This window comes from Carica papaya, chromosome 2 (genome assembly GCF_054855325.1).
Source record: "Carica papaya isolate Zhongbai chromosome 2, ASM5485532v1, whole genome shotgun sequence".
NCBI classification, from domain to species: Eukaryota; Viridiplantae; Streptophyta; class Magnoliopsida; order Brassicales; family Caricaceae; genus Carica; species Carica papaya.
The window spans coordinates 7,439,178-7,451,473 of NC_142310.1; the positions used below are offsets into that span (position 1 = coordinate 7,439,178).

General features: G+C 30.8%; 1 protein-coding gene and 1 long non-coding RNA gene across 2 annotated transcripts; one reads left to right on the top strand and one right to left on the bottom strand.

Moving 5' to 3' along the window:
• The first annotated feature begins 875 nt into the window (after positions 1–875).
• LOC148268724 (uncharacterized) lies at positions 876–2,513 on the top strand. Its single transcript, XR_015816713.1, has 3 exons — positions 876–1,283; positions 1,389–1,513; positions 2,240–2,513. It is a non-coding gene; the product is annotated as an uncharacterized LOC148268724 (long non-coding RNA).
• A 4,235-nt stretch (positions 2,514–6,748) lies between these two features.
• TCP12 (TCP domain protein 12) lies at positions 6,749–11,463 on the bottom strand. Its single transcript, XM_088213056.1, has one exon. The coding sequence runs from the start codon at positions 10,955–10,957 to the stop codon at positions 9,488–9,490; it is 1,470 nt and encodes a 489-aa protein (XP_088069182.1). The 5' UTR covers positions 10,958–11,463; the 3' UTR covers positions 6,749–9,487.
• Between the last annotated feature and the right edge of the window lie 833 nt (positions 11,464–12,296).

The window sequence follows — 12,296 nt, forward strand, 5'->3', positions numbered from 1 at the left end:
AGTATCCAAGTCCTGTTTATTTATTTTTATGATTTAATATATATATATATATATATATATATATATAAATAGACAAGGTCATTTAATTAAATAAGTAAATCAATTTCAAATTTAAAATTATTTAAATTCGAAGCGTGTGAATACATTTGTTTAGCTATATCAAATTAAAAATATTACAAATTACTATTTTCCTTAATTTAGGAATCCTTATAATTTGATCTAAACTCAAAAATTAGGCTTAATCAGACCATATTATACATGTTTTCAGTTTGAAAAGTAGGGGATCTAGAATACGAATCTACCAGAGCAAAATTTTACAAAAAATTATTTTAAAAAATTAATTATAAATTAGTGTAAAATGAATTATTTTTTTAACCATTCCAATTCGATTCAGCAGACAGAATAAATTTTAAGATAGTCTTCAGTCTAAAATTAAAAAAAAAAAAAAAATTATTATTAGTAATTGTTGAGTGTGTATGAAATCAATTTTTAGTGCGATAACCCTAAAACTTAATAAAGTTTACAGTATGATAATTTAATAACGTGAGCAAATAAAGATAAAATTAGTTTATCTTTATTTGTAAACTGTAGCTGCATATGTATATATATGTGTGTGCGTGTGTGTGTTTATATATATATATATATGAGCCTAGAACTTATTGAGCAGAAAAGGAAAAAGAATAAGCCACCACCCACTTCTTTTGGGCAGTGTCTGTACTTGGATTTTGGCAGATCAAGTAGGCAGCACTGTAAAGATTGCTGAACCAACAAATTTGACAGACAAACACATATATATTATTTTCAGGGACCGTACACCATTAACCTATATATTCACACACATATATAAAATTAAAACCCTATAGCAACCTAATATTGCCACCAGATCACGCAACGTCTCTGCCTAATTAAACGAGAAAATCCCAAGTAATTAAGAACCTTTTTTAGAAATGTATAAAATCATTATAATCTACTGCATGCCAGGCGCTTTGTCAGTGATTATTGTTTTGATCTTTAAAGAAATTTCACGGCCAGTATATAATATACATGTTTGCATATATATGCATACAGAAAAAAGAAAACCCATCATTCAGATCCAAACTTTCTCCTTCTCTCTCTCTCTCTCTGCGGATCTGTGTTTATGATAAAGATGTAGGTGTTGACAGATCTCTATCTTTTCCGGGTTTGTGGCTACAAACTGTGCAGCTTGCTATGAACAGTCTCTTTCATTAGCTATCTTTTGTTTCTATTTACATTTTCTCTTTGGCTTATTTTCATTCATGCAGGTACTCTCCCCTTCTCTTCTCTGCTAATTATTATATATATATATAATTCTATATCTATGTATTCCAATTTTAGTTTTTTTATCGTTGGCCGTGTTGGTTTTGTAGGGATATGGGCCTCACGCCAACTTGTTTTGTGTACTTACTGGTGCTCCTTCATTGTCAAGCTCAGCAATGGAAGAAGCTTAGAGATTGAAAAGATGAACATATATCTTTGCAAAACCCTTTTTCAGGTTAGTGGAAATTTCCTTTTTCTCTTTGTTTTTGTTTTTATATGGTCATGTATACATATGGCTGTGCTATATTTATATATATGTGCATGATCACTACAAGAACATGTTAATGCATCGATGACATAATTTGCATGTGATTCGTCCTTGTATATTTTCCCGGTTACGTAATCTATATGTTTGCGCTGTTGATCGCAGATTTAGGTTTACTTTAATCGATCATTTACGAAAAATTACACGTTCATTTGTATATGAACGAGTAGGGTTAAGTTCATAATAATTGAGGATGGGTTTTTGGAAAGGAAATTAAAGTTGAGTTCATAATATTGGTTGAATTCAATTCATAAATTTGCATATCTTCCTTTAAAAAATTATGTTATTGATAAATTAAAATATTATAGTGTGAAGTATGCATATTCTATAAATTTAGGTAATGAGTTATATATTTTTATTAAAATATTTTTAAAATCCAAAAGAGTAGCTAAATTGATTAGATTGAATCAACCAGATTCCCTTTCTAATTTTCTATTATTTTTTTTCCCCACAATTTATATACTACATATATATATATTTATACATACATATACATATACCTACATCAAGTTGGCATAAAGAAAACAATGTAGGTGTATATAACAATTATATAAATTTAATAATTATATATAACAATCTTAATTAGTATGAGTTAAAAAGTTAAAAGGACGAAAAGTAAAATTAATTAAGGAGCAGTTGTTGGCAGGAAAACTAAAGTTGTTGGCTTTTGATGAATGGGCGTTGTACGAGCTCTGCTGACCTGCCGCATACACTAATTGATTACTTTTAACGTTATATATAACTTAATTGCTCAGACCCTGAGACTTCACTTACTTTCATTACTCTACCTGCAACTCTCACCACCCTTTTTCTCTTTTTCTTCTTCTTCATTTTTCAATCTTTTATTATACACACGTGTATTTACGTACCCATCTATCTTTCTCTACATCTTCATTAATTAATTAATTAATCTCATATATATTTTTATCATAAATTATATTTACTAACTTCAACAAGAACAAAAATATATATTTCTTTAAAATAAAAAAAAAAAAAAAACAAACAAGGAAAAGAAATATGAAAAATACAAATCTATGATAGTAATAATAAAGAGGAAAAGAAACAAAGGGTGATAATTGAATATGGGCCAGAAGTAGCATAAGTGGGCCCAATATCTTAATTAGGTGGGTCGCCATTGCAGGTCATTAATTTGTAAAAAAAAAAAAAATTTAAAAATAATAATAATAATAATAATAATACAAACAAATATAAATTTCAACGTACATCTGATGATGGTCCAGACTAGTTTGGACATATTTCCTCACTAACATTCACATTCAAAATATACCCACTTAGTTACATACAATAATTTGCTATGCCTATCCCAGTTTCTTCCAGCCATATATACACATATACATTAATATTCAAGTATACCATGTCCCTTTCGCACTATTTTAAGTCCCTCCTACATATATAAACATATAAGTAAATATATATACATGTAGCTTCTATTTGTATAGAATTTTCAAACTCAAATATATTCGCAGTGCATCAATTAGCTAGCTTAGCTTCATATGATCTCATATCCCCACACGGCCATTGGAATGATGATTCGGTGTAAAAACAAACTCGGCATCCTATTCTACTTGCATGTGGAGAAGCTATGTATATATATATACGTATATGTGTTTGTTTTAACCGAGCTTCTATACGTATCTCTGTAAACATATTCTTGTCTTGCGATACTAAAAGAAGCATAAGACATAATTGAGAACAAATATATGTACACACAGACACACACACAAATGTTCAGCCAGTTTTAGTTGTCATTCAAGAGTAAAGTAAGTAGAGAAATTGAGTTTGAGCTACACATTCACACAAATGCAAATGAAGAAAGAATAGGATGACATTGCCAGCGGTCATATATATAATTAATATATGATATACGTATACCTAGTTTTAAATGTGAGAAAAACCACGGTGTATATTGTGAAATAATTGATGAATTTCTTATTATAAAAATTTAAGCTTTGAAATCTTTATAATAGTTGTGACAGAAGAAACTATGAGAATTTCAAAAAAAAAAAAAAAAAAAAAGAAACTCAATTTTTTAATTAATTTTTTAATACAATTTGTACAAAGTTTATATACATGCAGTAGATCTACGGTCACAAAATTAGTTAGGTTACCACATTTGAGTTAGTTGGGATAGTTAAATTAATGATCAATATTATTAATTTAACTAACTTAGCAAGATAATTGGGTTAATGTTGAATTATTTAAATTAATGACTAATATTATTAATTTAACTAACTTAACACTCATCTTCAAGATGGACTATACATATTCAATCATAGACATCTTTGAAAACAAATTAATGAAAGCATTAAAAGCTATAGTTCTGTAAAATATTTGTGAGTCAATATGTTTCTCACAAAATAGCAATCAATCTTTACATGGTTGGTTTTTTTATTAAAAATAAAATTAGTAGTAATGTGACTTGCAAGTTGATTATCACAAAGTAAGAGAGTTGAGTTTGAAGATTGAATAGCAAAATTATGTAGCAATTGGTTAATTCCTATAGATTCACTTGTAGTCATGACCTAATCCTGTATTTTACTTCTAATGATGAACGAGATGTAAGTATCATATAAAGAAATATTAGGATCTATAGGCACTGAAATAGGTTTATAAGCCGACATTCCTATTTCATCAAGCAGTTAAAGAGTATATCCTTTTGAGACAAACTAATCCCCTTGGAAGATCTCGTAATTTTTGGACCAAAAAAGTATTTCAATGTTCACAAAACCTTCAACTTAAGATCAGGTAGTATCAGTAGAATGATAAGTGATAATAATATTATCAACATAGACTAAAATAACAACAAAAAAATTATTAGATCATTTGATAAAAAATGAATAGTTAGATTTAGATGACTTAAAATTGTTACTTAAAAGAGCTTGAGAAAATTTTGAATTCCATTACATGACACTTGCCTTAAGCCACATAATGATTTATACAATTTATACACTAGTTTACTTCTAAATGACTTCTTCTATCTACAATAACTAGATGACAACTCCATATATACTTCTTCATGTAGATAACCATAGGACAAACATTATTGACATCCAACTGTATTTATTGCTAATGTTATGAGGCCACCAACTAAAATAACACTTTAAGAATAATCATTTTTACAATAGGAGAAGAAGTCTCTCATAAGTCAACTTCTTCTTGTTATATACATCATTCATTTAATGACATCATTTAAATGATACTTGATTTTGTAAATTTATCTGCAATAATAGAATGTTTATAAGATGGCATAAAATATAGTTTTATTCATATCACATCAAACTTATATTTCATGATCCAATTAAACATGTAGAATTATTTACTATAGTTAAGAAAATTCGTGTTTATTGTGATATTTTATATTGTAATGATTCTAGATATCATAAACAATCTTTTAGCTAAATAATTATGAAAAGCAAAAGATAATCTCTTTTGTTTAACTAAGAGAAAAGCATAACAAGGTTGAGTATTAGTCACAACTTTATACAATTGAGGCTAGCTTCTCAATACATCATGTCTTCTTGAAGAGAGATGTCTAAGCCGATTATGCCAAGTGTGAATAGGAAAACTAGAAATTAAAGTAGCTTGTATATTCTCCAACATATCTACATGAAAAATATACATATCTTTTACATTTTCACCCAAAAGATAATTAGAGTCCTATTCAAAAATGACTAAGTACAAATATTATCTTAAGTGAAGAATCTTTAGTAAGTTTTACTGCAGAGTTCGGATTGTACTTAAAAGTTTAGTATATATAGAATATTTTTTAATAAAGTATGTAGAATAATAAAGACATCACAAGAAAATTATATTGGAACTATACTATTATTAGGGAATATTACCACAATATTATGAACTACTCTTATATTTTTCAGTAGAGATAAATGTGAATACACATCTAAATGCTCCATAATCCATAATCCACTTATTTGTTGAATTGAAAACCGGATTCAAAGTCATAAAAAAACAAGTACCTATATATGATATTGAAGTTTCCTTGACATTAGTATCTATATTTGTAGATGATGCCAAATACAAATAAGATAGACATAAGTTATTGACATTGCCTAAAGTTGATTTTGGATGAAGTTCACAACTTGAGTATCTCTTCTATCTGTGATATAAGGCAAACTCAAAGTAGAAGTATTTACTTGGTTAAATTAAGCAACATTCTATTATTTTTATTTGGGTGTATAACCTAAAGAGTAATATGCAATATATAACACATATCTACTATATGTCTAAAAAAATTACATTGGTGGAATATGAATGATCTCTCTTATGATTTTTATTTAATCATTCACTTGCTTATTACATTTCTGGTTCTCATCACCAAGGCAACATTTGGCTTAGTGAATTCTGTACTTATATTTTTCTATTTTCTCGTTTTAAAAACTAATAAAAACACTTTATTAATAGAGGATATAGGATCAAAAAACAACATTTAATTCCTAATTTGTGCAAATAATTTATTTGATTCTTACTAAAAAAGACATAACATATTCCATCTATGCACACCAACAAAAGTACACTTTCTACAAATGTAAACTAGTAAATTACTTAGCTCTTCCAAAATATTTTCAATTATTAAAGTAAATACTTACAGTATCTTGACCTTGAACAAGATTCACGAGCTCCTTCTTGAGTTGAAAAATCATAGGTTTGCTGTTTTTATTGAAATCGATCTTTGAGATAATCCCATATATCCATAGTAGAATCCAAGAAAATGATGCTTGTAGAAATCTTTCTTAATACTAGGTTTAGAATTCATAAAATTAGCATATTGTTGTTCGTCATCCATATACTCACAAGATTTTAATCATTGTCACAAGGCTTTGGTATTTCTTTGTTAATGAACCTTAGTTTCTTCTTTACAAAGAGTGCTATTGACATCCCGGAGTTCATGATGTGTAATTATCTTCCCTTAATGGCCGAGATACTAACATCAAACAAGGGCTACCCAAGTGATCATGAAAAATAGACCATCAATAACTTATTTACCAAGTTATGAGAATGAATAAAAAAGTTCAAAATTTATAGTCAAGATGTCAAAAGGAGAAAAACAAAGAAATCATCAAAGAAAAGGCTACAGGGAATGCAAAAATGAACAAACAAGAAAAGCTCTAGATTTCAACAGATTTATCTATTCCACTATAATATCATATTGTGACCGAAGAGAGTTCAGAATTTTAAAATAAATTCTTTATTTTTTGTATTAAGTGCTTAATATAATTTGTATAAAGTTTATATACATGTAATAAACTCATGATTACAAGATTTGCTAGGTTACAAGATCAACTATAAGATGTGGTTAACACAATTAGGTTAATTGAGATAGTTGGGTTAATGCTCAGTTAGTTAAATTAATACTTAACAATAATCAGTATTCTTGGAAATTATAGATGCACGGTGATATATATATATATTGTTATCTGGGTTAGGAGTATATATAATATATAAATACATAATCATATACAGATATTTTCAGTTAGGAAAATAGATTAGATAAGAAGAGAAATGAAGAATTATTAGAGAATACTTATTTATCATTGCAAGAATAATATTCAGAATATTAGGTGATATACCTGAAGCATACAATAGCAAGGTAACAAAAAGGAGCTGGAAAGTTGAGGCTAATCGACAAGTAAGGACAGGGCAGTAGCACAAGCTCAAGAATATGATTAGAAAAGATCAAGATTGCCCTGTAAAAATCTAAAGCACAGCATCCCAAAAACATTTCAGCCTATGAAAGATCTAAAGCTGATCAAATCATCAGATGAAAAATGACAAATTCAGAACTAAAGTAATTTATATCTTAAACTCATATATAAGTACTTATATTGCTCTGGTTAGCCCAAAAGAAGTTGATTGCATGAAGGAAATTAAGCAGTTAGTATCTAATTAATCTCACTGTATTTTGTGATTCGTTGTACATGAGTCATGCATGTATGGGGAGTGGACAGTGGTGAGTGCATGCATACATGATACACTTGTATTTATGTGGATGTGTACAAAAAGCATACATTGTACATTACAAAAACGATTGAATTCATTTCTTGACAAGCATTAATTAATTTTGTACTTCAGTATACATGCATCAGATCTTAGAATCATATCCAGTAGATTATTAGTTAGATTATCATCAATTCACAAAGTACTGCAGGGTTCGTGATACACAGGACCATGCAGGTAAAGGTCATACTCAAGGTTATTTTTTTCCTTTTTTTTCTTAGTTGTTGAGAAGAAGAGAAAATCGGGTCATTATATATATAAATATCAAAATAAATAAATGATTTTTATGAATTCGGTTAGAAATTTACATTTAATAAGTTAATTTTTTTTAGTATTTTTCAATGCAATTTTTGTCCATTCTAACAAGCATGAATATTTCAAAATAAATTAAAAAAAAGATCTTCTTCTTGAAAGTAAGGTCAAAAAAATCTTCCTTCTGTTTCAAACATAGCTGTAATCATATATTATACATATTCATGACTGAAATACATATATATATATATATATATATATATTTCTTTGTGTGTCTGTGCATGCTGGTTGACATTATTACTGCAGTTGTTTAATTATCTAGGTTAATCTGGTAGCATTTCTTTTGATTGCACACAAACTTTTTCTATGACTAGTCATCATTTATCATTGCAGAATCATATACGCTCACAGAATTGTATATACACACACGCACTATATATATATATGCAGGACCCTACGTCTTGAAACTTCAAACATGAATCTCCCGAATACATTAGACAACTGATTTAACGGTTTCATCCTTAATAATATTGAAATTACTACTGAAAAAAATCAATTACTACTAAAGCAGTTACATTAAAAAATTGAAATTCAAGATGACGATTGTAGATAAGCTAATAATTAAAGGTGCTAAAATATTATATTTTTGTTTTACCTGGAATTAACGCTGAATAATACTGGCTTTTGTTTAATCAGTAATATTGTTGCTGCAAAACCAACATCAGAGACTGCAATATTGATAAATACATAGTTGACTCATGAGTTAGAATAAGATCATTTATATATATATTATATATGCAAAGAAAAAAAGAAACATGAAGCAGCAGAGTGATTCTCCTATATCAGGCAAAAAAAGAGAAACGAAAAACAGCAATGCGTGTTCTATGCAGTCCTGTGCCCCAATAGGCAGGCCTATTATGGAAAAGACTTTAGAGCGAAGGACAGGAGTAGTTTGCTGAATGGAAATTACCTGATTATGCTATTCAATTCTGCTTGTAAATAATTTAATTCATCATTCTTAATCTACTTATGGTTTTCTTGGAAGGAATCGCCATATAACATGACTTGAAATTTCCAAGTAAGTGAATGAAGAGATTAGTAATTTCCATGTTAATTTTAAGTTGGTACTTGTTATACGTTATTAATCAAAGAATTATAAGAGGCCTACTATTAAGACTTATATGCACACACAGGCGGCATAAATGTATATATTTGCGTTGGCCTTTCATGCAACTAGCTTCTCTCTTATTAATTTCTTTTTAGATTTTAGTGCAACTACTAAATCTACATGTATATCTGTGTTGTTCCCCCAGGAAAAAAGAAGAAAGAAAGCAAAACCTATATTTGGGTGATCTCATGATGATTGGTTATTTGAAATAAAAAATTATTTAATCTAATTATGATGATTAAAGTAAGGAAATTAATGGTCAACTCATAAAACAAAAAGGATAGGGACAGAACACAATCAATTCCTTATAAAAAGAAGTGATACATCAATTCTCATAAAATTCCACCATTCAAACAAGGGATGCACCTGACAAGGAAGCTGATAATCCAAATAAATTCTTCTGGTTCATGTACTTAAAAATCTGAAATTAATTAATATAAGTTGCAATATTTATTACCAGCGTCGGAACTGCAGGATAAATGGCTTCCCATCAAACCTATACTTGAGGTGGAGATGAAGATTGAACTAGGGTTTCTCTGATCATGGGCATTTGAGAAAATAGACGAATGCTGGTTTCTTCCCTTCATAGCCGAGTTGGTCATGAAAAATGAAGTGGTGTTTTCCTCCTGAGCATCTGGGTTTATCATAAAAATGGAACTAGGGTTTTGCACTTGGACGACGTTACCTGTTGAACTTGATCTCTTTATGCTTTCGCACAAAGTTGAAACATCACGGTTAATCATCCAATTTCCTGTATAATCTGGATAATTAGCCTCTCTAGAATCTACAGTACTGCTGTCTGAATTCATGATGCCAAGGAATTTCTCAATGATGCCAACAGAATCCATTTGATGCTGCAGCAAGTGAAGACTGGGTTCTTGCACTTCTTGATCTTCTTCTTCAATGACTGCCTTCCCAGAAGATTTCAGTTCTTTGCTGGAAGCTAAGTGTTCAAATTCATTAGGGTTTCCAGCTTCATGATCAGAACACTGTTTAATGTAGTTTGGGTCAAGGGCACCTTTCATTTTCATCTTCTCCATTGTTCTCTCCCTTGCCCTTGCTCTCGCCTTGTCCCTGGATTCTCTGGCAAGATTATTGGATCCGGGTGCTTTATGACAGGACTTTTTGTTCTTTGCGCCTTTTGGATTAATTACACCCATAAAAGATTCATTCACTGCAATATCTCCCTCGTCTTGTCCATTAATTTCCTTATAAGTACTGTCCTTGAATATTATTCCTCCCGATACCACTTCACTCTCGGAGGTAGAGGAAGCACTCTTTCCACCCCCACTGTAAGCAGTAGTGTTCTTTCCTCTGGGCATACTGATCTCAGTCAGCTCCTTGATTGCTGACTTGGATTTGGAGAAGAGCCACTCTATGGTTTTGCTGGCCTTGTCAAAGCCTAACATGTCCTGAAGATCAAAGAACTTGCGAGCAATTTGAAGGGACAACCTCATTCGGCGGTCTCTCGGGCCCTGAGCTGTGTAGATCTTGCTATGCCTGTCCTTCTTCCCATTTCGCTTTCGAGGAACCATCTGTTTTGCAGCTCCATTCCCATTACCACCCTTACTTGATCTCTTCTTGCCGCTGCTGGTTACGTTCTTTGTACTCTTCCTCCCTGTCGAGGCAACGGTAGTACTGTTGTTGTTGTTGACCTCATGGGTACTGTTATAATCTGAAACAAGATTGCAAGGTGCAGAGCTCAAGATCCGTTGTTGTGGCAGCAACTGATTCATGAGGAATTCATTATCATCGTCAAGAAATGAGGAAGGGAAGTGGAAGAATGGAGAGGGATAGTTTTCCTCGTGAGTGGAGTTAGGGTTTTGATTGGCTGCAAAAGACGCAGAGATGGTGAAGGGAAAAGGACTGTAAGTACTGTTGTTGCCTGAAGAAGGAAACATGGCTCCTAATTAAGGGTCTAATTGATGAAAACCTAGCTATTGAGTAGTAATACTAGTAGAAGAAAATGAAGAGGAGGAAAATGTTTGACCCAGAAGGTGGTATTTATTGGGAGACAAAGCTTTTGCTTCATCATTTTAATTAACAGAAAAATAAAAAGTTAAATGAAGTGTCCAGAGGAGGGAGGGAGAGAGAGAGAGAGAGAGAGAGAGAGAGAGAGAGAGAGAGAGAGAGAGAGAGAAGGAAACAGAGGATACTGTGGGAAACAAGAGAAAGAAGGGTAATAGATGATATGAATTAAGCCCCTACTTCACGTGGGTGCAGGTAGTTGCTTGACAGCAACCCTTCCTAATTTCTTTTACTTTCTTAATTTCTTTCTTTCTTCTCTTTTCATCTACAAAGGAGAGAGAGTGTGTGTGAGTGAACAGGAATGACTGTAAGAAGGCTAACGATATTATAAGGGAGATGGCCACCTCTACAAAACCTAGCTAGGGAGAGATAAGAGGACCAGTTGTACAACATACATATATATATATATACATTTATCAATCTCTATATGCATATACATATTCGTATATCAATTTAGACTCTACTTTTGCACTCTTATCGATTATGTACAGCAGGTAATGCTTTCTTTGACCGTGTGTGACCAAAATGTCACTTTCCTCTTTCTGACCAGTTGCATACTTTGGGTTAATTCATACAATAGTGACTCATCTCCACCAATACTTACTGTCTCAATCCTAATTAACTTCCACTTTGTTCATAGCCCCCCAATTACTTCTTCTATGTAAGACACCTCTTGTCCCTCTATCAATACCCTGAATTCAAGAATTTTCTTCTTCCCTTCTTTAACAGAACTCTAACTTTTGCCTTACTTTGTATCTCAAATAATTTAACAATTAAGAAAATAAAAAAAATAATGATTAAACCAATTGTTAACTGATCATCAAAGTGGCTTGTTAGAAAGCTCATGGAGAGGTAGTGAGAGCGCGGGTATGAGAGGAGGGCAATGCGAGCAAGGCCGAGTTAAGGTAGGCAAGAAAAAAATCAATTTATTGATCGTGTTACAATAATTGTTTTTTAATCATTTTCTATTGTCTTAAATTTTGAATGATCACTTCAATTTACTGTTTAATATGATATTAAGGACATATGTATACTATTTAAACACTAACAATCTCATTTCTATTCAAAAAGACTCCCGTAGAGTAAGCTGGGTATGCGCTTGATGCATGATTTTAGTTTGTTAGACTTGTGCATGATAGGACGTGTTATAATAATATTTAATTAAATTCTTTCCTATTAGTTTAAAATTTTGAAGTAATTGTTTCAATTTAT